The sequence below is a fragment of the Stegostoma tigrinum genome, chromosome 24 (genome assembly GCF_030684315.1).
Source record: "Stegostoma tigrinum isolate sSteTig4 chromosome 24, sSteTig4.hap1, whole genome shotgun sequence".
NCBI lineage: Eukaryota > Metazoa > Chordata > Chondrichthyes > Orectolobiformes > Stegostomatidae > Stegostoma > Stegostoma tigrinum.
This window is the reverse complement of record NC_081377.1, coordinates 6,891,593-6,919,243: the sequence shown is the minus strand read 5'-3', so window position 1 is coordinate 6,919,243 and position 27,651 is coordinate 6,891,593. Positions and strand designations below refer to the sequence as shown.

The window sequence follows — 27,651 nt, the reverse complement described above, 5'->3', positions numbered from 1 at the left end:
CAGGTTGTCAAATATGCCCACCAACAAAAGGAGGGAGGTTTTGTAGTTTTGGAGATTTTCCTTCATTCTGGCCTCCCAGCAAAAAAACTAAGTCCATAAGGCAGCCTTAAACACGTGGCCACAAAATCTCTTTCAAAGACAACTTTTGTAGCAATTAGGAGTAATTACCCCTATGTCGTAGCACTCTAGAAGCTTTGCTCAGCCGTTTCCTTTCCCCCAAAGTCACTGACTTTCTGTGTCAGCAAGTGGGCCAAAGCTCACATTAAGCCCTTGACTTCACTTTCCAAGAAAACACAAGTTGCTTTCTCCCTTAGTAAAACCACTGCTCATTCTAGAAACATCTAAACAGTTCAATATCTTCCAGTTTTTCATAGAGGCCTTAAATAAAGCAACATCCCTAACCCAGTAGCAGAGAAAACTCTGTTGGATGCAGACAGCTTTGAAGCAGCTTCCAACAATGATATCCCACACCATCAGCTATAGGAAGACTACCAGGTGAGTACGCCAGTCTTCAGGGAGCAGGTCAATGGACACATGAACATGGCAACAGTAACAACAGCGATTGGCCGGAAGAAGAAACTCTTGAGCTCCCATTATTGCTCTTTGACAGAGATGGAGGGGGAGTAACCATCAAGACACCATGAGGGTCGGTGGCCAATTGAAGCAGAGCATGGTGAGGATAGGGGAAGGAACATGGCAAGGCACTGCAAAGTAGCACAACCCAGTGCAACCTCAGGATCTACCAGAAAGCCCGAAAATATTCCCTTGCATGAGCATCTTAGCTGGAGAAAGGCATGGTCACAACTATTGAGGAATCAACAGAAACAGAGCCCACAGATTGACCTGAGTAGAAAAGCTTGGGGTTGCCTCAGTCCAGGTAAAGGGAGGAACAACATGGGACTGTAGTAGTGTTTCGGCCAAATTCAGGAACCCAAGAGAGGTTAAATTTGTTAGAATTATATTCACTGACTTTCAGGAGAATGAAGGGAGATCTTATAGAAATCTATAAAATTCTAACAGGACTAGATCCTGGAAGAATGTTTCTCAAGGCAGGGGAGTCCAGAACCAGGGGTCACAGACTAAGGATCGAGATAAACCATTTAGAATTGAGATGAGAAGAAATTTCTTCACCGAGCTAGTAGTGAGCCTATGGAACTCTCTGCCATAGAATTCAGTCAAGTTCAAAACCTTGTTTGATGTCAAAATGGAGTTGGATATAGCATTGTGTGCCAAACAAATTAAAAACAAAATTGAGGATAAGCAGGAACACCAGAAAACAGTGCAAGAGTAGGCCATTTGCAGAAGGAATAATAAAACAGGCTTGAAGGGCCAAATGGCCTACTCTTGCACCTGTTTGCTGGAAAAAACTCAGGCCTCGCAGCATCTATGGAGAGAAGTCAGAGTTAACATTTCAGGTCGAGTGACCGTTCCTCAGAACCAGAAACGAGCCCGACAACGGTATGAGTGAGTTTCAGCAGAAGCCCGACAGAGAGAAGAGTCCTAAAATCTTGTATCAGGGTGGGGCCTACCCAGATGTTTTCAGCATTCCTGTGTCACATTGCCTTGCCTTGCATTGATGCCCTTTGACCCCACTGCCAGATCTACCACAGTGCGCATATCTTTCCTTGCCATTTAATGCAGATACAAGGCCAGGAAGCTTGTCATGGTTGACAATAGTCCTCAGTCACGTCAAGGGAAAGGCCCTTCCCTCTGGGAGTCCCGACACAATGTGTCAATGCCACTGTCCGATACCAATCCAGGGGGTTGGGACATGGTCAGGTAGCTGTTTCGGGTGGTCAGGGTCAGGATCCTCTCCTCAATAGGGCTGAGGAGTTGAATGTTGGGCAGCCCACCACTTGTCATGCTATTTTGTGTCCTATTGTGGACTGCTGGGGTTGGGGTGTGTGATGGAAGATGTTGTAGATGTGTGGATGAATATGAGGGAGCAGGGAGACACTGGTGGCAAGTTGGTACTCAGTCAAAGTGGAATGACCTTTTTCCTACAGCACGGGGCATTCATCCACATGGCTGAGGTGGCACTAATCAGGATTAGTAACCTCACACCAGACATGGTCTGGTACCATGGTCTCCACTGCTGGTCCTGGGGAACAGAACCACCCTTCTTTGCAAGATACCATCCACCAGGACCACCAGGTCTCCGTTGACAAAGTGACATGCCAGTTCCCCTTTCAGTGCCATGTCCATGGCAAACATCATGAACCCCACAGGGCAGCTCCGCACTGTCAATGCTTGTCCGGATGCACAGTGGCCTTTTAAAGATGGCACCAGTGCCATGGATGCCAATCTGAGATATCCTGGCAGTGGCGCTTTCTTCTGGGTGTGACAAGTAGTTGGATCATCCTTTCGCTGGACGAGAGCATTGGTGATGAGGCCAGGGTGGGTAGTTAATGAGGCGAGTTGGGGATGATATGGTGAGAAATCTCACTAGGCCTTGCTGAGAGAAACATTGAAACTGGGAGCAGGAGGATGCCATTTGGCCCTATGAGCTTGCTTCACCATTCAAACCCTCCCTGAAACTCAACAAAATTGGCACTTAGCCAATATATGACAAGATTGAACCCTTTGGCTACCTGCTCTTTTACCTAATGTTAATTGATGCTTGGGCCCATGTGGGCCACAGCGAGTGGTTCTTTCACCTCGTAATTTCAAGAACTGCAAACCAACCCTGGCAGAAGGGCCCAGGGTGAAGACCAGAACTGTTCACAATTGGATCCATTCATCCTCAATGGAAATGGGGGGCCGTGGGCTGGATAGCTGTCCTGTTTCAGTACAGGGCTGGTTCAGATCAGTGCTAGTCATTTCCTGGCTTTACTTGTCTATCCTGCAGTAAGGTGAATTTCTCTGGACCAAGACATACAGAATACGAATCTGAGCTTGCCACTACTGGCCAACAAACCATAGAGTATAAGTGCTTCCTTGAGTTTATCTGATAGTGTAGGGCTTGTTTTACATCTCTGCCAACTTCAGTTTCAGTTCACTTCGTTGTGACAGAGGCTGTGAACTCACTATCGCCCACCAAACGGTGGCACAAACTGAGGACTTGCTTTGTGCTGTTCAGTAATGAGCAGATTGGTCCCAGCAGTTAGAATAGTTGGCAGAACAATCGATACAAATCCACTTGTGTCCAGGAGCTAACATTCGCGGAAAACATATCAAAGATCAGCCTTTATACATTGCAGACAGCTCCATTTATAAGGCATTCCCTCAAGTGTAGACTTCTGGTTAATCGTGCCGACAGAGCATCAGACAACACTACAGACAAAAGCTGAAGTGCAAGCGAGGCCTTTTTTGAACCACCCCCTCCCTGCTCTTCACAGTCACACTCACAGTTAGTACGATTTTCTACACTCACCTCGGTCGTCAACTTTCCAGTGGATCCATTCCAGGTTCTTCGCTGATGCCATGTTTGTCGGGTTTAGAAGCTAAAATGAGGTAGAAACTCAAAGAGGAGCCAACTGCCAAACAAAGGTCACATCTCATGTACAGACGAAACAAAGGTGCGAAAGGACAGTGTAATCAGAATCCGATTTGAATGTGGCGCCCGTGGATTCTGAGTGCTATAGCTGGACATATCTTAAGTTAAATCACATCCCCAACTTAGGAGAGGCAGATTAGAACTGTCCCAGCTCCTTAATGTTTCATAAATATAAACTGAGGAGGAAATTCCTTGGATCTTATAAGTTCCTGTTTCAGATGCAAGTTCTTACTTCCTCAGCCTCAACGCCAGCACTCCTCCCCTCTACCCCCGCTCACGCTCAGTACAAACCCGAACTTAAGGCCTTCGCCCAGGATCCCGTGGCACGTCTTGCTGCAGAGTGGCGTGTGAGCTTGCGAACTGCAGCCTAGAGCAGGCTGGCTTACAGCCCACAGGTTTAGTCACGTGCTGTGTGGTTTCGTGCAGCTTCCTGAGCACAGTGCAACCGGGCCGCACAACCCACACCATTCCTGTCGAAGCCCAGCAATGCCATATAAAGCAGCAGCCTTGAATTCTCCCAGAGGCTCTGTCATCTCACTCAGAAGTAGGTCAAAATACTTTGTGCATCTGTGATACCCACAACCCTCTGCACCTTCCTGCAGGTCCCAGTGCTCCATAATAATACACTGGAAGTCTAATTACTGACTGATGTTTTCTGCATTCTGTGCCACCTGCAAACTAAACAATCTTCCTTTCAACGTGAATTAGGCCCTTAATCCTGGTGGAAGTTAGGTTTCTGGTCCTGGGAGGAGATCCTTTATCCAGTCCAGTTCCCTGTCCCTTGAGGACATAGTGACCAATGCTACGAAAGTGCTTTCCTCCTTGAAACTTTCATTGCTTTTGGTTCAGCTCTGTGGTTTTCCAATTCCAGTGACAACCCCTATACTGCATCCCCTTTAAGATGGTATTATTGTTCATCCTCATTTTAAGATCTTGCGTCTGTTGGACTATTGTAAGAATGTGTTTCGCCCTGTGTCTGGGGTTTGTTCCGTACATGTTTGGCTGCATGGCAACATCCTTTGAGCAACTTCAGATGGGCTGCTGTAGATGGTGATGTGCTGGCACTGCTCCTTACTACAGCCAGCTGATCTCCGTCACAGCTGGCAAGGCAGGGAGGAAGTGGCTGAGATCAGATTGTAGCCTTCCCCCAGCACAAAGCAGACTGCATTCACTGAAAGGTGTGCAAGCCAACAAGAAAACTGGCGAGAATTCCAGTTCCATGGGCTGCCATAGTGTCTTCAGCATCGACGTGATCCTTTGCATGGAGAGTCATGTTAGGCGTAGGCACAACGTACAGTTGTTGAGGTTCGTTGGCTCGCTGAGCTGGTTTGTTGTTCCGCAGATTGAAACATCTGTGCCAGGTAACATCATCACTGCAGCCTCTGAAAAAGCTGTGTCTTCCTGCCTGCTATTTAAACTCTGGTGTCTGTTGAGCTGGATTACCTCACTTCTGGCTTCCCTTCGCAATGGACTGTAGATGGGGTCTGGCTCTATGTGTTTATTACAGCTTTCTGAGTGGAGAACCAGGCTTCGAGGATTCTGGTGTCTGTCTGGCATCTGGTTCTCCACTAAGAGAGCCATCTTTAAACATGTAGAGCTAGACCCTGTATACAATCCATTGCAAAGGAAAACTGGAGGTAAGGTAACCCAGCCGGACAGACCCCAGAGCTTAAATAATGGGAGGGGAAACACAACAGCACTTCATCGGAGGCTGCACTGATGATATTACCCAGCAGGGTCATGAAACGTCTGCGGAACAATAAACCAGCTCGGCGAGTCAACCAACCACACCATCCACAACCCGAGCTACAAATCTACTCTAAAATCTTCGAGTGCACATATGGCGTCAAAGACACTGGGCAGGCTGAAATAGACAAAGAGAAGATGCCATAAAGACTGTGTGTAGTGAGGTAGATGGAGAGCATAATGGAGAGTATAATGTGGTAGATGGAGTCTATAGTGGTCTAGCCACGGGATGTGGTACTGGGGATAGAGAGTGCAGTGGCCTAGATAGATGACATAATGGTATGGTTTGTTGACATTGACGGAGAGAATGATGGATAAGATGCAACCTACTGTGATGTAGATTTCCTCAGTGTAGAAGTAAGGTACACAGGTGATGTACAAACATTATGTGGAGTTGCAGGAACACAACAGGCAAGGCAACATCAGAGGAGCAGGGAAGTCGACATTTTGGGTCAGGACCCTTCTTCAGAAAATGCTCCTCTGATGCTGCCTGGCCTGCTGCGTTCTTCCAGTTTCACACAGTGTTATCTCTGATTCCAGCAGTGGCAGTTCTTCCTGTCTCTATGCAGGTGATGTAGTTTCATAAGTGAACAAATAGCATGAATTAAACATGAGAAGAATGGTCAAACACCAGTGGTCATCTGGTTTCACAGGCACCTTACCTTCGGGGGAGCAAGTTCACCAGTTCCACAGTCCTGGCCGTTTGGAGCATGCCAAATGAATTGGGTGGGGAATAGGAGGTAATTGTCTCTGTGAGGGAGGTGTGGGGTGTTTGGGATGTACTGGGTGTGGAGGAGGAGGAGGTGAATACCTCTGTAAACTGGGGTATTGGCCATGGGAGTGTGAAGTTTGGCGAAACTGATGACCTGGCTGCTCTGTTAAAAATCCAAACGGCACTTAGCCATTTTGTCTTGATTGATCAACAATCTATTAATAGTGGATAATGTTATTTTCAACTTAAGCCAAAATATCTTGGTTAATATGAAAAGATGTTAAGATTTCTATGCATAGCAGCTTCTTAGACCTTTCCCAACTCAGAAATACACTTACAGTTTTGTGCCTTTGACTTTTAATATTCTCCCTTAACCTTTCAGGTGCTCAGTTTGTTATTACCTCATATCCCGTTGTGTCGAATTACTACTCCAGTTGTGAAACACCCAGGTTGCATATCTCTTGAGCTTGCAATCAGCATCATTCTTCAGTCATCACCTTTTCAAGAATCTTACAACTCTTTTGGTTCAGCTTCTCCCACTTTTCTACATTGTAATACATGTATATCTGCGCTGGGAATGTTTGATGGGATGGGACAGCATAGAGGGAGCTTTGCTCAGTGTCTAACCCGTGTTGTGGCTACCCTATGAATGTTTGAGGGGACAAGTGTTGGAGCTGTTTTACGCCACATCTAGCTGGTGCTTGTCTAGATTGGTGGATGGATGTGCAGAGGGAGATTTATTCAGCATCTTATCAAGCAATGCTTCTGCTGATTTTGAATTCATATAGCTCAAAATGGTCACATCCCTCAGATTAATGGATACTCAATTTTCTCCTGGGCATTAGGCTTGGGCTCCTGCTCCAGTGCAGTGGGAGTATAAGGTATCAGGGCTTTCTTTGCCAGATCCTCAAACTCCTTCAGTTCTCAGCATTGACTCTTGGGACTTGCTATAGAGTGACGAATCAGGTTAGTTAGTTAGTTGGTGAACTGAGTGGTATAGTTGCTGGTTATGGGGCTTCAACTCAAACATTGTCATTGAATTCCTTTGCACACAACATGTGACAGAATATACTCGGATATTTCTGCCTTGCCTGAGTTTAAATAAATAATAAGGGGGCTTTACTTACAGATATCCACTTCTTTGTTGACACCTGGAAGGAACTCATTTCTCATCTGCATTTAAAACAGAGGTAAATTGGAGTAATTATGTCGTAGAGCTGTACAGCATGGAAATAGACCCTTAGGTCCACCTCATCCATGCTGAGCAGATATCTTATATTAATCTAGTCATTTGCCAGCTTTTGATCCTTATGTCTCTAAACCGTTCCTATTCATACACCCATCCAGATGCCTTTTAAATGTTGTAATTGTACCCACCTCCACCACTTCCTCTGGCAGCTCATTCCACACACTCATCACCCTCTGCATGAAAAAGTTGCCCCTTAGGCCCCTCCAAAATCTTTCCCCTCTCACTTTAAACCTATTCCCTCTGGTTTTGAACTCCCCTGCTCTGGAAAAAAGACCATGGCTATTCACCCTATCCAGTCCCTTCATGATTTTATAAACTTCTATACGGTCACCCCTCTGACACCCCAGGGAAAATAGCCCCAGCCTATTCAGCCTCTCCCTATAGCCCAAACCCTCCAACCCCGGCAACATCCTTTAAATCTTTTCTACACCCTTTTGAGTTTAACACATCTTTCCTCTAGCAGGAGACCAAGTTCTCAGACAAAAAAAAGTGATGTTAAATGTTTTCCATGGCCATTTTCACTTCACCTGATGAAGGAGCAGCATTCCAAGTGTTTGTAATTCAAATAAACCTGTTTATTAGGCTATAGCCTGGTGTTGTGTGAATTCTGACCCTGTCCACCCCAGTCCAACGCCAGCATCTCCACATCATGGCTACCATCGACACCCCTTCACAGATGAGGCATAATCCAGCTTTTGGAGAACTCTACTTATGCCCTGCTCAAGTTCCGCCCTGGAGCTGAGCACAAAATTAAAAGATAACACTTTGGCACAATGCTGAGGGAATGCTGCCCCCTTTAGATCACATTAAACCAAAGTTGCAGGAATTCTCTTGAGCAGATGAGGAAGCTCCCACTTCCTGTGATTGTATTTTGAAAAGCAGGAGAGCTGACATTGGTAAATAAGAACTAGAATGGTGAAAAATCAGCTGCTGATTTGCTCCCAGCTCATTACCAGCTGCTGGTATGAAACTTATCACCCATGTATTTGAAAGCAACCATAAAATAACAATTTAGCAATCTATTTTGCTTTTTATTCTTATTGAGGAGCTTGTTACCTGATCTTCTGTTATTTGTAACACGTAAAACCCACCAGTTGTGGTATAAAGATTTGTAACATACGGATTAGTGCATGACAGGAATAATGTGACTGCCGTGCTCTACAGTGTAACAGGAATGTTGTCAGTCATGATGAGCCTGATCAAGACTTCCTGTAATCCATCCAGTTTCATTGAAATGGCTGACAGAGCACCGTGCAGATTGTCAGCCACTTAGAGAAGATCATTAACTGAACATAAAAATCATAAATCTGATTGCATTTCGGCAAGATGGCAGCAGAGTATGATGCTGCTGCCAGAGCTCCTCTACTCCACCAGATCTTTTTCTTTCTTCTCTCTTTCTTTCTTTTCTTTCTCTCACCGTTATACACAGAGGTGAATGCTGGAGCAGCCACAAACACGGGCAGTGAGTCCCAGAGCTTTACACGGGCAGTGAGTCCCAGAGCTTTACACGGGCAGTGAGTCCCGGAGCTGCACACGGGGAGTGAGTCCCTGAGCTGCACACGGGGAGTGAGTCCCGAATCAGCACACGGGCAATGAGTCCCAGAGCTTTACACGGGCAGTGAGTCCCGGAGCTGCACACGGGCAGTGAGTCCCAGAGCTTTACATGGGGAGTGAGTCCCGGAGCTGCACACGGGCAGTGAGTCCCAGAGCTTTACATGGGCAGTGAGTCCCGAAGCTGCACACGGGCAGTGAGTCCCAGAGCTTTACACGGGCAGTGAGTCCCGGAGCTGCACACGGGCAGTGAGTCCCAGAGCTGCACACGAGCAGTGAGTCCTGGAGATGCACACGGGCAGTGAGTCCCAGAGCTTTACACAGGCAGTGAGTCCCGGAGCTTTACACGGGCAGTGAGTCCTGGAGATGCACACGAGCAGTGAGTCCCAGAGCTGCACATGGGCAGTGACTCCCAGAGCTTTACACGGGCAATGAGTCCTGGAACTGCACACGGGCAGCAAGTCCGAGAGCAGTGTGGGCAGTGAGTCCCAGAACAGTGTGGGCAGTGAGTCCCAGACCAGTGTGGGCAGTGAGTCCCAGACCAGTGTGGGCAGTGAGTCCAAGAGCAGTGTGGGCAGTGAGTCCGAGAGCAGTGTGGGCAGTGAGTCCCAGACCAGTGTGGGCAGCGAGTCCCAGAGCAGTGTGGGCAGCGAGTCCGAGAGCAGTGTGGGCAGCGAGTCCCAGAGCAGTGTGGGCAGCGAGACCGAGAGCAGTGTGGGCAGTGAGTCCAGAGCAGTGTGGGCAGTGAGTCCCAGAGCAGTGTGGGCAGTGAGTCCCAGAGCAGTGTGGGCAGTAAGTCCCAGAGCAGTGTGGGCAGCGAGTCCCAGAGCAGTGGGGGCAGCGAGTCCCAGAGCAGTATGGGCAGCGAGTCCCAGAGCAGTGTAGGCAGTGCGTCCCAGAGCAGTGTGGGCAGTGCATCCCAGAGCAGTGTGGTCAATGAGTCCCAGAGCAGTGTGGGCAGTGAGTCCCAGAGCAGTGTGGGCAGTGCATCCCAGAGCAGTGTGGGCAGTGAGTCCCAGAGCAGTGTGGGCAGCGAGTCCCAGAGCAGTGTGGGCAGTAAGTCCCAGAGCAGTGTGGGCAGTGAGTCCCGGAGCAGTATAGGCAGCGAGTCCCAGAGCAGTGTGGGCAGTGTGTCCCAGAGCAGTGTGGGCAGTGAGTCCCAGAGCAGTGTGGGCAGTGAGTCCCTGAGAAGTGTGGGCAGCGATTCCCAGAGCAGTATGGGCAGTGAGTCCGAGAGCAGTGTGGGCAGTGAGTCCCTGAGAAGTGTGGGCAGCGAGTCCCAGAGCACTGTGGGCAGTAAGTCCCAGAGCAGTGTGGGCAGTGAGTCCCAGAGCAGTGTGGGCAGCGAGTCCCAGAGCAGTATGGGCAGTGAGTCCGAGAGCAGTGTGGGCAGTGAGTCCCTGAGAAGTGTGGGCAGTGAGTCCCAGAGCAGTGTGGGCAGCGAGTCCCAGAGCAGTGTGGGCAGTGCATCCCAGAGCAGTGTGGGCAGTGCATCCCAGAGCAGTGTGGGCAGTGAGTCCTAGAGCAGTGTGGGCAGCGAGTCCCAGAGCAGTGTGGGCAGTGAGTCCCAGAGCAATGTGGGCAGCGAGTCCCAGAGCAGTATGGGCAGTGAGTCCTAGACCAGTGTGGGCAGTGGGTCCCAGAGCAGTGTGGACAGCGAGTCCCAGAGCAGTGTGGGCAGTGAGTCCTGGAGCAGTGTGGTCAGCGAGTCCCAGAGCAGTGTGGGCAGTGAGTCCGAGAGCAGTGTGGGCAGTGAGTCCCTGAGAAGTGTGGGCAGTGAGTCCCAGAGCAGTGTGGGCAGCGAGTCCCAGAGCAGTGTGGGCAGTGCATCCCAGAGCAGTGTGGGCAGTGCGTCCCAGAGCAGTGTGGGCAGTGAGTCCTAGAGCAGTGTGGGCAGCGAGTCCCAGAGCAGTGTGGGCAGTGAGTCCCAGAGCAATGTGGGCAGCGAGTCCCAGAGCAGTATGGGCAGTGAGTCCTAGACCAGTGTGGGCAGTGGGTCCCAGAGCAGTGTGGGCAGTGAGTCCCAGAGCAGTGTGGGCAGCGAGTCCCAGAGCAGTGTGGGCAGTGAGTCCCAGAGCAATGTGGGCAGCGAGTCCCAGAGCAGTATGGGCAGTGAGTCCCAGAGCAGTGTGGGCAGTGAGTCCCAGAGCAGTGTGGGCAGCGAGTCCCAGAGCAGTGTGGGCAGTGAGTCCCAGAGCAGTGTGGGCAGCGAGTCCCAGGTGAAGACCAGTGTCCGGGAGGCAGTACTGGAACTTACCTTGGAGCAGCTGAGTGCCGGACCGGAGGCTTGCAGTGGAACACGGACATCTGTTGTCTGGGATCTGGTGCGGCAGGCAGAACCCTTGACGAGGCTCTGCACTGAGCTACAATGTCACATTTTTTTGAAATGTTTTACCTGACTGTAATGTCAGTCTTTTAACAATGTCTTATTTCTGACTTATTTTATTAAACACTGTGAAATCATGCTACTACTTTTAATTCCTCTTTAGCATCCCAGAATTGTACCTAGGTACTTGTATCTACGTTGGCGCCATTCGAGGCAGACATGATAAAACCGCTTCACTGCATGTCTACTGTGGAGTATTGTATAATAGAAAGTATTCCATTCCATCCTATTCTGTAACATTAATTCTGCTCCTCTATCCATTCCTATTTCCAGGCCAGTTGAATGTTTCAGATTTGCGGTATTAGCAGTATTACACATTGTTTATTTCCTGATCTGTAACCAGGACTAATGAGGGAACGCATAAAACAGAAAACTGAAAATACTATAACCAGTAACATCAGAATGAAAATCAGTTGAATGCACCTACTAAGTGTGGGTGCTTACAGTGACTGAGACTGGCTCATTATTCTGTCCTTTGGCTCATGATCTTCTTTTCAAATTTGCTGTGTTCTTCTAACTTTTGAAAGGATGTGAGATGCAGTCAAACTGTCAAAGAATGAAAGGAGACCCAGCAGAAAAATAGGACACATTCTAATATCTTCGACGTATGTTACAGAACACTTAGTAGAACATGGATAAAGTAGACATTCTCAAAAACTTGGAAAAGAATCATAGAGTCGTACAGCATGGAAAAGGATCATTTGGTCCAACCAGTATATACCGATCATAATTCCAAACTAAACTAGTCCCACCTGCATGAGCTTGGCCCAAATCCCTCCAATCATTTCCTATTCATGTTCTTATTTAAATGTCTTTTAGATGTTGTAACTGTATCCACATCCACCACTTCCTCTGGAAGTTCATTCCACACATGATCCACTCCATGTAAAGAGGGTGCCCTTCATCGCTTCTTTAAACCTTTCTCCTCTCTCCTTAAAAATATAACCGCTAATCTGAAATTCACTCACAATAGAGAAAAGACACCTATTCTTCACCTTAGAGACAGTAGGAATTGCAGATGCTAGAGAGTCTGAGATAATAAGGTGTGGAGCTGGATGAACACAGCAGGCCAAGCAGCATCAGAGGAGCAGGAAAGCTGTCGTTTCAGGCCTAGACACTTTCTGTAGAAGGGCCTAGGCCCAAAATGTCAGCCTTCCTGCTCCTCTGATGCTGCTTGGCCTGCTGTGTTCATCCAGCTCTACACCTTATTGCCTCTGTCCTTCACCTTAACTATGCCCCTCAGGAATTTTTAAAACTCTATAAGGTCACGTCTCAACCTTTCACTCTCCAGTGAACAAAACTCCAGCCAATTCAGTCTTTCTGAATAAGTCAAATCTTCCATACCTGGCAACATCCTGATAAATCTCTTCTGAATCCTCTTTAGCTTAATAAAACCCTCCTCTAAGGGAGTGACCAGAACTGGATGCAGCTCTCCAGATGAGGCCTCACCAGTGTCCTGTACAACCCCAACACAATGTCCCAACTCCTATGCCGAGATTTCTTACCAAAAGTGCTCTAACACACAACTGCAAAAACAACATTGTGAAAGAAGGATGGAACAGACCCTAAAACTGCAACATGGGTGCTCTAGAAACTACTGGGTATTTAATTCTTACAATCTGTACTTGAGCATGAAAGGCTCTTAACTGGTCACTTCAGAGAGTAAACAGCTCAACTTGAGATGGGAAATAAACACTAGCTTCATCAATGGCACCCACATTGTGAGAATCAAAAATGATTAAGCTCTGCACTCAGTCCCAATGAGGGGATCTGCTGGGTTGTTGACAATGTCCAAGTGGCTTATTAACGTTCTTCACAGAGAGAGCTGATCTGCTACAGCTGATCTCTCCAGTCCCCTGCACCACCTGGTTGCAGATTCCTCCTCATCCTCATTCTTCATACTAATATAAACGTGCTGAAACGCTAGAGATCTGATACAAAAACACAGTGCTGGAGAAACTCAGCAGGTCTGGCAGCATCTGTGGAGAGAGAGAGAGAGAGAGAGACAAAATTGGCAGAACAGAGGAAAATCATATCGGACTCAAAACATTTATTTCTCTCTTCACAGTTGCTGCCAGACCTGCTGGGTTTCCCCAGCACCTACTGTTTTGATCCACTTCCTCACACATCTGTTGCTAGTGTTAGTGATTCAGTCTTCAATCTCGTTTCACAGAGACTTTCATTCTCGACAGTTTTCACTGGCCTCATGAATATTAACCCTGATGTCCAGCACTGGAGACCTCTTGAATCTCAGCATTCCAGTCTGGTAATACCCAATATTTTCCATGCCCAAAAGTGCTTGCAGCTAAATCCCATTGCCTATGTGTCTCAGTATTTTATTTCACAATACAGCACTTCCAGCCAATATGCCATGCAATAGTCTCATTCATCCAGGTCCATGTTGGATTCCTAAGTACCTCATAGGAAGCAGTCAAAAGGACACTCACCTCTGTCTCTACTACATAAGGGACCACATAGTTGTCTGGGAATATTCCTTGCTTTCCATCCATATATCCTTCCCACCAGCCTTCATCCTCCAACTCCTGTTAACAGAAATGAATTAAAAACTGCTACTTAAATGGTCAATGCATAAAGTTTTAGCAAAGATCTGTGGCTCAATCTGTAGGTGAGATTGCTGACTTGCTCGCGTTACAGATGCTTCGTCACCATCCTTGGTGACATCATCAGTAGAGCCTCCGATGAAGTGATGTTCTTCTACTCCATTTGGAATTTATACTGCCCGGTTCGTTATGGTGCGTACTGTCATTTCTGGTTTTGATCCGTATGGGTTTGTATATGGGGTCCAATTCGACATGTTTGCTGATTGCATTACGGGTGGAGAACCATGCCTCGAGGAAATCCCGTGTGTGTCTATGTTTGGCTTGGACTACTATGGTTAACTTGTTCCATTTAAACTCCTTAATATCTGCACATTCAGACAATGAAGGCCATCGCTTTAACTGAGACAATGTAACCATAGTAGCTCAAGCCAAACATAGACACACACGGGAATTCCTAGAGGCATGGTTCTCCACCCATACTTCAATCAACAAACATATAGAATTGGACACCATATATAAATTCATAAGGTCAAAACTGGAAATGACACTACTCACCATAACACACCAGACAGTATAAATGCCAAGAGGGGTAGAGTAACATCATTTCATCGGAGGCCCCACTGATGATGTCACCTGGCACGGTGACGAAATGTCTGAACGAAAACAAGCCAGTTCGGCGAGTAAGTCAACAACCTCACACTCAATGCAATTGTCACCGAACTGACCACTGCAGTTAGCTCCTGTGGTAAGAATACTTACTGTGAACTGATTCACACCAATACACTCACAGCTCAAGCTCAAAATCAAATGCATTTTAGTTTATACAAGGATAAATTAATGCCTGTGTGTGCTTTTAACTTTTACGGTTAAGTTTTAAAGTTTGAAAATAATTTTTAAAGCAGCATTGGGATTGCAAATTTTAAAACCGACCGCTTTAACTAAACTTTTACTGACCTGTCCTATCATCTCATTTCTGGGTTCAGTGTCAATATTTCTGAAAAGCACTGTGTGACATTTTACTGATAGGTGCAAAGTAAATGTAAGAAATTGGTGTTACTGCTTAAACCAGGTCGCAATGTGAGATTATACTGTGCTGTTGCTTCAGCTCTACCAGATAGCCATGTGTACTAACATTATTGGTTAAAGTCACTGGACACGTAGTAGGCTGACCTCCTCCAGGGATAACAATGCAGCTTTCACTTTTTCTGCTTTACAATCGGGAGCATCCCCTGTCCCAAATGCCCTTGCCATAAAGGAGAGGCTGTTCATAGCTTGGGCACTGAATATGAGTGGCAAAGTTTCTGAACAATTTAGTTTGTTCGATCAGATTAAAGAATAAAGGTAAAGAGTGTAGAGCTGATGAAAATCCTCTCAGTCCTGAACCTCTGTTAACACCAATTTTCTTTAATTGCAACGGCTCCACCACACATCAATTTCAAAAGCTATGAAGTCATCCCGAAACCTCTTGGTGGTCTTGTTCCTCCCAATAGCTTCAAGCTCTATGTCTTTGTTCTGATCCTTTGGTCTATCAGCCCTGATACGTATCATTTTTCCTCATTTCTGCGCCCTGCTTTTGATTACACAAATTTGTTCCCATGCTCTGCAACTCCCTCCCTTTTCTGCCAGGCTGTGTTCCAGTCAGAAGCCACTCAAAGTTCAGATCTTTGATTCTCCTTTTGCTCACCCACCCACTGCTCGGTTTGCTTTCTTTATTTCAACCTGCACAAAGTGCATAACATATTTTGTTGCACTGCAGACACTTCTAGTGTCGAGTTGTGGTTTTTATTTTAACTCAACACCAGTGTTAATGCTGTAGGCCGTGGATAAGGTATTTCTGCTAGAATGCATGTTTCATTAAATGCGAATTAGCTGCAATGCCATTGACGAATAGGGGATGCAGTTTGGGTAAAGCAAACTTCATGCTGTACAGGATAAAGATTTCCCTATAACATGAGGTCACAGAAGAACACAACTAACATGTTGCAAGAGAAATATTTGTACGCCTACTTTTTCAGCATTTACAGTTGTTGATCAATACAAAAGCATGCTTTTCCAACTTAAAATCCCTACGGTGTGAAAACAGGTCATTTGGCCCATCAAGTCCAAACCAACCCTCCAAAGAGCTTCCCACCTAGACCCACCCCTTCCCTGCAACCCTGTAAACCGCTTAACCTGCACACTGTGGGCAATTTAGCATGGCCAGCACACCCAACTTTGGGTGATGGGAACAAACCAGAGCACCAATGTGGAAACCCACATAGACAGGTGGAGAATGTACAAATTCCACACAGACAGTCTCCCAAGAGTGAAATTGAACCTGGGTCCCTAGCATAGTGAAGGAACAGTGCTAACCACTGAGCAACCATGCCATCCACAAATTAAGAGCACCTTCCCTACTGAGCTGATCTTGGAGATCCAAACCTGCTGGTGAAGCCAAGAAGGGTCTTTGAAGATAGTCTTTAAATCCAGTTGTTTCTGACAGTAAGTTTACAGAGTTTATCAGCATTGTATGTGATTTATTTCATTGAAGCTCTGATACGATAATACATGAAAAACGATTACCTTCTCCAATACTAGGATGACATCTCCTTTGCGTAGATTAAGTTCATCCTCTGCGCTTGCAATGTAGTCAAATATTGCTTTATAGTATTCTGAAAAGCAAGATTACTCCATAAAACAAAGCAGACCCTAAAATAATGGGAGAATCTAAATGGTCCTTTGTGGGAACAAGGATGAGGGTTGCTAAGGTCAGGGGAGGTGGGGAGGGGCACAATGGCAGAACGATTCTCTGACTACGTTGATGAATTTTACTTACGCCGGTGAGAGGTTGACAGCCTTCTGGACACAAGGAGATGATGAACCAATTTGGATATATAAAGGTTTTACTTTTGAGTGCCATTTTACCAGGCTCCCCATTGTGCCCAGTGGTAATTGTTTTTAAAGACATCTTTGGCCTACCCCTCTGCAGGCTACAGAGCCTCTTCCTGCACCATCAAATGGCTGCCACTCCTGATGGCACTCTTGGTCCTGAGCCACCAGCCAATCGGATTGGCTTAAAGACAGGACTTCCTCCTGGGTGAGGGGTAGATGTCCCACCTTCAGTCTACTGACCCTCCTCAGAGTACTCCAGTGCCTGCTGGATATTCCTGGGATGATTGGGTTATGGGGGGGGGGGGGAGCTCCTTCCAAAAGCTGCTGTGCATTGCTGGGGATGGTGGGAGGGGGGTGTCCTTCCAAAAGCTGCGGGGCATTGCTGGGGAGGGGTGAATCCCCATGGTTCAAAACATCCTGCCCAATGTGTCTGACTTCCCTTTTGGGTGATCGGCCCATTAGAGTCTCAGGTTCCGCTTGATGTCAGGGTTAGGTGATCCTGGCCAGGCTACGAGCAGAGTTGTTACATTTGACCTCAGTGTCTAGGCTAGGGCAGGGGGAAATGTGCCAGTCTTTCTCACAAGCTTGTTAGGCACTGTCCATATTGGAAGGTACACATGTCAACTGAGAATGGGACTAGATTCAGACCTACAATGCCAACCTACAATGCTCAGCTATCTGTGTTTAGTACCTCAAGGTCAGCCCAGGGAAAGGAGGAAGAAACAATATATAGTACAACTTCTGAGTAAACTTCCTGCAATAGTGTGAGTCATGTGAATAATCAAGACAGACATTATACATCACGCCACACGTGCGTTAGCTGCAGCTGTTCATTAGCAGAAATCAATAGATTATTTTGATGCTTTAAAACTCCCAATAGAGTGCCAACCAGAGGCTTCAGCAGACACTGCCAGATGGTGGAAGTGGAGAGTCTGAACTTAAATGTGAACTTCTGTGGGTGCCAATGTGCTAACATACTTTGATCTTACTCCAGCCTCTTATCCTTCCATCCACCCAGCTTACCTTCAATCTCCTTGTTCTCCTCCTATAACTGAGGTAACTTACATTAATTGGTGAGACTTTTCTGAAAATCTGGCATATTTTCTCTCTGCTCGCACAACTGATGTGATTTCCCTGGAACCCAGTGAGGAACGGTTACAAAGCTTCATCAGTAAAACAGTGAATCCATCCATTGTCAATAAAGCCAAGTAATCCCCTTGCCCCCACCCTTTTGGCAATCTTTATCCATCCCACTGACACTCTGGACAGCAAGGATCCAAAGGAAAGACATTGTCAGGTAATGAAGGCTTAGTGTGGCAGCTCCCTAGAGAAATGTGGCGACACTCTGGACAGCAAGGATCCAAAGGAAAGACATTGTCAGGTAATGAAGGCTTAGTGTGGCAGCTCCCTAGAGAAATGTGGCTTATGGAATCTCCATTGACATTGACAAACGTTCTGTTCATCCTCAGCATTAAGAACTGTGTAACAAGAACAGAAAAAGCTGGAGAAACTCAGTAGATCTGGCAACAACTGTGGAAAGAGGAACAGAGTTAATGTTTCAAACCTGATGTAACTCTTTATCAGGACTCTGCTCTGCTTAGAACATAGAACATAGAACATTACAGCACAGTACAGGCCCTTCGGCCCTCGATGTTGTGCCAACCTGTCATACCGATCTCAAGCCCATCTAACCTACACTATTCCATGTACGTCCATATGCTTATCCAATGACGCCTTAAATGTACCCAAAGTTGGTGAATCTACTACCATTGCAGGCAAAGCGTTCCATTCCCTTACTACTCTCTGAGTAAAGAAACTACCTCTGACATCTGTCCTATATCTTTCACCCCTCAATTTAAAGCTATGCCCCCTCGTGCTCGCCGTCACCATCCTAGGAAAAAGGCTCTCCCTATCCACCCTATCTAACCCTCTGATTATTTTATATGTTTCAATTAAGTCACCTCTCAACCTTCTTCTCTCTAATGAAAACAGCCTCAAGTCCCTCAGCCTTTCCTCATAAGACCTTCCCTCCATACCAGGCTACATCCTAGTAAATCTTTTCTGCACCCTTTCCAAAGCTTCCACATCCTTCTTATAATGCGGTGACCAGAACTGTACGCAATACTCCAAGTGCGGACGCACCAGAGTTTTGTACAGCTTCACCATAACCTCTTGGTTCCGGAACTCGATCCCTCTATTAATAAAAGCTAAAACACTGTATGCCTTCTTACAGCCCTGTCAACCTGGGTGGCAACTTTCAAGGGTCTGTGTACATGGACACCGAGATCTCTCTGCTCATCTACACTACTAAGAATCTTACCATTAGCCCAGTACTTTGCATTCCAGTTACTCCTACCAAAGTGCATCACCTCACACTTGTCTGCATTAAACTCCATTTGCCACCTCTCAGCCCAGCTCTGCAGCTTACCTATGTCTCTCTGCAACCTACAGCATCCTTCGTCACTAACCACAACTCCACCGACCTTAGTGTCGTCTGCAAATTTACTAACCCACCCTTCTACGCCCTCATCCAGGTCATTTATAAAAATGACAAACAGCAGTGGACCCAACACCGACCCTTGCGGTACACCGGTAGTAACTGGTCTCCAGGATGAACATTTCCCATCAACGACCACCCTCTGTCTTCTTTCAGCAAGCCAATTTCTGATCCAAACTGCTATATCTCCCACAATTCCATTCCTCCGCATTTTGTACAATAGCCTACTGTGGGAAATCTTATCGAACGCCTTGCTGAAATCCATATACACCACATCAACCGGTTTACTCTCATCTACCTGTTTGGTCACCTTCTCAAAGAACTCAATAAGGTTTGTGAGGCACGACCTTCCCTTCACAAAACCGTGCTGACTATCCCTAATCAATTTATTCTTTTCTAGATGATTATAAATCCTATCCCTTATAACCTTTTCCAACACTTTTCCAACATCTGAGGTAAGGCTCACTGGTCTATAATTACCAGGGTTGTCTCTACTCCCCTTCTTGAACAGGGGAACCACAGTCATCTGGCACTATTCCTGTAGGCAATGGCGAGTTAAAGATCAATGCCAGAGGCTTGGCAATCTCGTCCCTGGCTTCCCAGAGGATCCCAGTATAAATCCCATCCGGCCCGGAGGACTTATCTATCTTCACCATCTGTAGGATTTCTAATACCTCTTCCTGGTAAACCTCAATCCCACCTAGTCTAGTAGCCTGTATCCCAGTGTTCTCCTCGACAACATTGTCGTTTTCTAGAGTGAATACTGTTGAAAAATATTCATTTAGCGCTTCCCCTATCTCATCTGACTCCACACACAACTTAACACTACTATTCTTGATTGGGCGTAATCTTACTTTCGTCATTCCTTAAATACTTATAGAAAGCCTTAGGGTTTATCCTGATCCCATCTGCCAACAACTTCTCATGTCTCCTCCTGGCTCTTCTGAGCTCTCTCTTTAGACTTTCCTGGCAACCTCTTAGCCCTCAAGTGCCCTAACTGAGCCTTCACATCTCATCCTAACAGAAGCCTTCTTCTTCCTCTTGAAGAGAGATTCCACCTCCTTCGTAAACCACGGCTCCCGCACTCTACAGTTTCCTCCCTGCCTGACAGGTACATACTTATCTAGGACACACAGGAGCTTTTCCTTGAATAAGCTCCACATTTCTAATGTGCCCATCCCCTGCAGTTTCCTTCCCCATCCTACGCTCCCTAAATCTTGCCTAATCTCATCATAATTGCCTTTCCCCCAGCTATAACTCTTGCCCAGTGGTATACACCTATCCCATTCCATCACTAAAGTAAACATAACAGAATTGTGATCGCTATCACCAAAGGGCTCATCTACTTCCAAATCTAACACTTGGCCAGGCTCATTACCCAGTACCAAATCTAATGTGGCTTTGCCGCTTGTTGGCCTATCTACATACTGTGTCAGGAAGCCCTCCTGCACACACTGGACAAAAACTGACCGATCTATAGTGCTTGAACTATCGTGTTCCCAGTCAATATTTGGAAAGTTGAAGTCCACCATGACAACTACCCTGTCTCTCTCACTCCTATCGAGTATCATCTTTGCTATCCTTTCCTCTACATCTCTAGAACTATTCGGAGGCCTATTGAAAACTCCCAACAGGGTGACCTCTCCTTTCCTGTTTCTAACCTCAGCCCATACTACCTCAGTTGACGAGCCCCCAAACATCCTTTCTGCAACTGTAATACTGTCCTTGGCCAACAATGCCACACCTCCGCCCCTTTTACCATCTTCTCTGTTCTTACTGAAACATCTAAATCCTGGAACCTGCAACAACCATTCCTGTCCCTGCTCTATCCATGTCTCCGAAATGGCCACAACATCGAAGTCCCAGGTACTAACCCATGCTGCAAGTTCACCCACCTTATTCCGGATGCCCCTGGCATTGAAGTAGACCCACTTCAAACCAACTTCTTGCTTGCCGGTGCCATCTTGCATCCCTGAAACTTTATTTCGGACCATCCTACTGTCAGCCTTTTCTATACTCAAACTACAATTTTGGTGCCCATCCCCCTGCTGAATTAGTTTAAACCCACCCGAATAGCCTTAGCAAATTTCCCCCCCAGGATATCGGTACCCCTATGGTTCAGGTGAAAACCATCTTGCTTGTAGAGGTCCCACCTACCCCAGAAAGAGCCCCAAGTATCCAAGAATCCAAAACCCTCCCTCCTGCACCATCCCTGTAGCCACGTGTTCAACTCCTCTCTCTCCCTATTCCTCGCCTCACTAGCACGTGGCAGGAGCAACAAACCAGAGACAACAACTCTGTTCGTCCTAGCTCTCAGCTTCCATCCTAGCTCCCTGAATTTCAGCCTTAAATCCCCATCTCTCTTCCTACCTGTGTCGTTGGTGCCAATGTGGGCCACGACTTGGGGCTGCTCCCCCTCGCCATTAAGGATCCCAAAAACACGATCAGAGACATCACGCACCCTGGCACCTGGGAGGCAACACACCAACCGTGAGTCTCTCTCGTCCCCACAGAACCTCCTATCTGTCCCCCTAACTATGGAGTCCCCAATGACTAATGCTCTGCTCCTTTTCCCCCTTCCCTTCTGAGCAGCAGGGACAGACTCTGTGCCAGAGACCTGTGCCCTACTGCTTCCCACTGGACTTGAAACATTAACTCTGTTTCTCTTTCCATAGATGCTGCCAAACTTGATGAGTTTCGACAACATCTTCCGTGTTTGGTTCAGATGTCCAGCGTCCTCGGTATTTTGCCTTTATTAAGAGCTATGTGTTTGACTGGGCTTGCTCTGGTAACAGGTTAGGTAGTTCCTGTTGCTTGCCTTGTGATGGATGAACAGTCCCTAAGTTTCTCCTCAGCCAGACAACTTCCTCTAGACCCACCCTACTCCGAGGCAGCACGGCGGCTCAGTGGTTGGCATTGCAGCCTCACAGCGCCAGGGACCCGGGTTCGATTCCAGCCTCAGGTAACTGTCTGTGTGGAGTTTGCACATTCTCCCCGTGTCTGCGTGGGTTTCCTCTGGATGCTCCGGTTTCCTCCCACAATCCAAAGATGTGCAGTTTAGGTGGATTGGCCATGCTAAATTGCGCGTAGTGTTCAGGGGTGTGTGGGTTATAAGGGAATGGGTCTGGGTGGGATGCTTCAAAGGACGGCGTGGACTTGTTGGGCCGAAGGGCCTGTTTCCACACTGTAGGGAGCCTAATCTAATCTAATACTGATGCCAACTGCACAGGAACTGCTGGATGACTCTGTCTCACTTTGAGGTGTTTGGGTTCCAATCACCGTCCCACATTTCCAAGGATAAGTTCCCAAACTTGATCTCAGACAAAATCCACCACTCCTCCATTCCATGCCAATGTTCATTAATGTGTCTGTGTACCACACCAGCCCTTAACAATAGCAAAAGACCAGCAAGTGTAGCTTCTAGCGTTTGTGTATAAATACTCTGATACAAACCTAACTGTTGTCTCCCAGCTCCAGTATTCCCAAGGTTTGCACTTGGGTGCGCTGATCTAAATGTTGGGACCTATATGTAAAAAAAAGACATTTTAGCTTCAATAGCAAACATGTTGACACTTTTCTTAAATTAACAATGGATTATAATTTTCTAGAGTCAACTATGAGACAAGTTAAAATGGCGGGAATGGAGCCAGTAAAGTTGAATGTAGGTGGGGAGGTAGCCACCTCTACCGGCTCCATCCCCAGCCCTTTAACTTGTCTGTCTCCTCTGCACCTATCTTCTCCTCTATCCATCTTTGATCTGCCTCCCCCTCTCTCCCTATTTATTTCAGAACCCTCTCCCCCTCCCCATTTTCTGATGAAGGGTCTAGGCCCGAAACGTCAGCTTTTGTGCTCCTGAGTTGCTGCTTGGCCTTCTGTGTTCATCCAGCTCTACACTTTGTTATTTCAGATTCTACAGCAACTGAGTTCCATTATCTCTAATCCTGAATAATATTCTGTTTTTTTTCATATTTCTTTGGCACACTGTCAGTCTTAAACATTCCTCACTCATAGTCACTTGATAGTTCACAACTTGAGAGTTACTCAGTGAGCAACATTTGAAGCTTTTTATGTTACGCTCATCAGGACCAACACAAGAATGCCAAATTTCAAAGGAGGAAAGTGGTGCTGATTACTCGCCAGCTCCAGTTTGATTGGTTGTAGTATACCTTTGTTGTGTCCTATTTTAGTACCAAACATGGTCAGTGCGTGATTGGTTTAGGCCTACTTACAAGGTTATTAAAGATGCCAAACTTGCAGCATATAGAGCTGTAGGATTCCCAGCATTTACATTGACCAGCGAAAGTAGCTTGCAGTAGATTGTGGCAGAGAACTCATTGATTTCTGAACTAGCCAATGGGTACTGGGTACTTTAATCACCTGGTGACTCAGTGGTTAGCACTGCAGCCTCACAGCGCCAGGGACTCGGGTTCAATTCCACCCTCGGGTGACTCTGTGTGGAGTTTGTACATTCTCCCCGTGTCTGCGTGGGTTTTTTCCGGGTGCTCCGGTTTCCTCCCACAGTCCAAAGACATGCAGGTTAGGTGGATTGGCCATGGGAAATTGCTCATAACATGCAAGGATGTGCACGTTAGGTGGATTAACCATGGGAATTGCAGGGTTGCAGGGATAGGGTAGGATGGTTGGATCCGGATGGGGTTTTATTTGGAGGGTCAACGTGGACCTGATGGGCCATATGGTCTGCTTCAACATTGTAGGAATTCTATGAATTTCAGCACCAGTACATCTCAGTAACTATATTCTGCATGTCTCTTGAACTGTTCACAACTGGCAGAATATTGACCATACTGAACCAAACTGCATTGCAAAACTCAGAACACGATGTCTAATGTTAGTTGCACTTCTGCAGTTGGATAGCATTTGTTGAACAGTCCTAAATATGCTAAAGATCAACTAACAACTAATTGAATACTATCAGTTGAGCTCACAAGTTGGTAGACCTATGCTTGCTAGTAGCTACACACATTCATATGAAAGGTCCTGTTCTCTGCAGGCAAAATGAATATATCCAGGCATTGCTTTTTTTTGAATAAAAGAAAGCATGTGGGACGATATCTCCTGAGGCATTCGCCTCGCAATATCTCAATAAACCAGATCAAATCTGTTAACTATTCAGCACCGAAACTTGTTGTTCCCTTTGGCATTTTTGTGCCTGTGCTGATGAGTGCGAGACAAAAGGCTTCAACAGCAATGGCCCTTTATTTTAGCAATTTCTCAGTCAGGCATAACAGGGACTGAATATAATGTGTTGCCTTTGGAAGCTGGTGCAAAGAAACCCTGGCTCTTCAGCAATTCCGTTGATGGTTGGGCCAGGCACTGAGAGTTCTCAATGCCTAAGTACAATTTATGGATCACTGGAGACCCCCATTGTGCCTGTATTATAAGATGGACACTGGTTGACACCAGGCCATGGATTCACTCCAACCTTCCATGCACAGGCTTTATCCGCACTACACCACCTGACACTTGAGTCAGTGACTGTGTGACTTGTGGAAGCTGGTACATTACCAAGGTCCAATTGTAAATTGTAAGAATAGACTAATGGCTCCTTGGTTGTTTTGTTGTAAGTACATAATGACAGGTTAATATGTTGGCTTCATTAGAAAATGTGAGTGTTGTCTGCTGGATACATCATAGCAAAACTGCACAATTCAACCTCAGTGTGACAGCTTTACCGTTCTCCCCATCCCCAACCAACCACGCTCCCCCACCAGGCCCCACCACCATTATTCAGGGAAGGAGTAGGTTGCCAGAAGCTGACTGCAACACTGAGAGTGCTATTGCTTCTCCTTATCAGAGGGACTCTTGCTGTTTTACCTGGATGTCTGAGCTTGGTCCACTTTGATTCAAGGCACCGAAATCTAAGGAGAGAAAGGTTATGGTAAGAAATGGCATGAAACTGGAGCATGATGGTCTTCCGTTTACTGTTCTCAGCATAATCAGATTTAGTGCCTGGTAATTGTTACTAAAGCCCTTTCCCACAAACGCTAAGTGCTTGTGTTGAAATACATCATCTAGAACCCTGTATAGCATTTATATCATTTTACCCCACTCCTTTCATCTGGGCAGTGATCTTCTGGACATTTTGTATTCCAACCTCCAACTACACTAACGAATATTTTCGATCTTCTCCCACATTTCATCACACTGCTGTAATTATTTCACTGGTTGTTCACATTCCTGCCTCAGTGTTCAGAGGCCATCAATTCCATAAGCTGGTAACATAGACTGTTCATCCAAAGCAACCCCACAATGTTGGAGGCTACTTATGACAAATTAAGATTTGTTTGGTTGCCCGAGGCTGCCTATTCAAATTAAATGCAAGAATGTAAGAGTTATTGCTTTAAGAGCTGTATTGCTTTAAACTGGATATATTAATGAAGCTATGGACAGAGATGAAGCCACCTGACCATTTGCCATATGCAATCCAGCAAGAGCATTAGATGAAAACCGAAAGAACTGCAGGGGCTGTAAATCAGAAGCAAAAGCAGAAATTGCTGGAAATGCTTAACGGATCTGGCAGCGTCTGTGAGGAGAGATCAGAGTTAACATTTCGAGTCCAGTGACCCTTCCGCAGAATGTGTCAGAGTCTGGATGCATACATTATTATCGGTCATATTAGTTGTCTTGGCTAACCAATTGTTAACTTAGAAAGCTGAGGAAGATAGGGCAAGAGAGGAGGGGAGGGCTAGGCTCAGGCATTAAACTTTGCTTTTCTCTTTCACTGAAAAGGGCAGGGAGCTTAATGCCTGCAACAGTGAGGGAGACAGAATAACCTCACGTCCTTTCCAACCAGACGCTCTAAGTTGAGATATGAAGATAATGAAGTGTTAGTAGTGGTGATTAGCTCAGGGGCTGCTAGTTGTAAGGTCTGCCTGTCAGGGGGAGAGTAGCGACTGTGTTTCCTATGAGACAAGAAGCAGCGAAGGTTGAATATACTTTTCTAGGAAAGTCTGAATTGAGTAATATTATTGTTACATCAAATTACTGTTAATTCGTAATCATTAAACATGATGAATTAATTTGCAGATTCAGTATTTACTTTGCCGCAGGAGTTCTGCCTCTTAAAGGTAAATAAAATTCATACAGTAATCTCAACACGAGCACAGTAGCCAGTGACTGAATGTGAGATCTTATTGTTTCATCCTCAGCATCATTCTCTTCTTTCACGAGATCTGATAGAGTGAAGGTGATCTTCAGATTATCAGGAATTCAGGATCCTCTTACAGGAGTGACAAGCAATGTTGTATCTAAGTGAATATTGATCATGAGAGTGAACCCTCTATCACTTGGATTGTTGAACACAATAAATTGAAGATTCATACCAGACTCAGTAATGGACCTCTTGGCCTTCCTTTCTGTGTTGTCTATTTCCATGACAAAATTAGATGGGAAACTCCCAGCTTGTCCATTCTTCCTTCCTATCCACCAACCATCTTCAATCTGGAAGGCAAAAACAAACTTTTAAATAAGTTGGATGAAGTTTGGCATAGTGTAATGACTGAGCAAGATTCTGTTTATCAGAATGAGAGGTTTTGATAAAATAGATTGTAAGAATCTGTTTCCATTATTAGGTATATCTGTAAGCACAGGCATAGATTAGCAACAAAGGCAAGAAGGAGATGAGGAGGAATTGTATCAGAGATAATGGGAACTGCAGATGCTGGAGAATCCAAGATAATAAAATGTGAGGCTGGATGAACTCAGCAGGCCCAGCAGCATCTCAGGAGCACTGATGAAGGGTCTAGGCCCGAAACGTCAGCTTTTGTGCTCCTGAGATGCTGCTGGGCCTGCTGAGTTCATCCAGCCCCACATTTTATTATCAAGGAGATGAGGAGAATGTTTTTTACAATGCAGTGTGTCTTTATGATCAGGAATACACAGCAATCTTCCAATCCCAAATATAAGCAGACAACAGTCAGTGATGACAAAGCAGGGAACACTTTTCCTGCTGGATGAATTTTTAGTTTAAACTTAATCTGTCTATTGAATCAGATGACAAAGATGATATAAACTTCTATGCTTGAGACTCCAGATTTTGTTGCAACAGGGAAGGCAGATGAACTCAGGACATGGTTGAGAACATGGGACTGGGATATCATAGCAATTACAGAGACTGGCACAGGGATGGATAGGATTGGCAGCTTAATGTTCCAGGGTATAGATGCTCTAGGAAGGATAGAAAGGGGAGCAAGAGAGGAGAGGAAAGTGGTATTTCTGATTAAGGATAACATTACGGCTGTACTTACAAAAGATATTCCTTTGAATACATCTGGGGAATTTATTTGGGCAAAACTGGGAAATAAGAAAAGGATGATCATATATTGGGATTGCACTATAGACAGCCCAATAATCAGTGAGAAATTGAGAAACAAATTTATAAGGAGATCTCAGTTATCTGTGAGAATAATAGGGTGCTTATGGTGGGGATTTTAACTTTCCAAACATAGACTGGCTCTGCCATAGTGTTAAGGACTTGGATTGAGAGGAATTTGTCAAGTGTATGCAAGAAAGTCTTTTGGTTGAGTAAGTGATGTACCTGCTAGAGAAGGAGCAAAACCTGA

The 27,651-nt window shown here is 46.0% G+C and overlaps 1 protein-coding gene across 1 annotated transcript in view; it reads right to left on the bottom strand.

Annotated features, from left to right (window-relative positions):
- sh3d21 (SH3 domain containing 21) overlaps positions 1-27,651 on the bottom strand; it is a 112,447-nt gene that overhangs the window by 38,584 nt on the left and 46,212 nt on the right. The window contains exons 5-10 of the mRNA XM_048558265.2: positions 26,413-26,530; positions 24,905-24,948; positions 22,523-22,592; positions 16,264-16,352; positions 13,588-13,683; positions 7,082-7,127 (exon numbers count right to left, since the gene is read on the bottom strand). Coding sequence (XP_048414222.2) covers positions 7,082-7,127; positions 13,588-13,683; positions 16,264-16,352; positions 22,523-22,592; positions 24,905-24,948; positions 26,413-26,530 — 463 coding nt within the window. The remainder of the gene's footprint in view (positions 1-7,081; positions 7,128-13,587; positions 13,684-16,263; positions 16,353-22,522; positions 22,593-24,904; positions 24,949-26,412; positions 26,531-27,651) is intronic.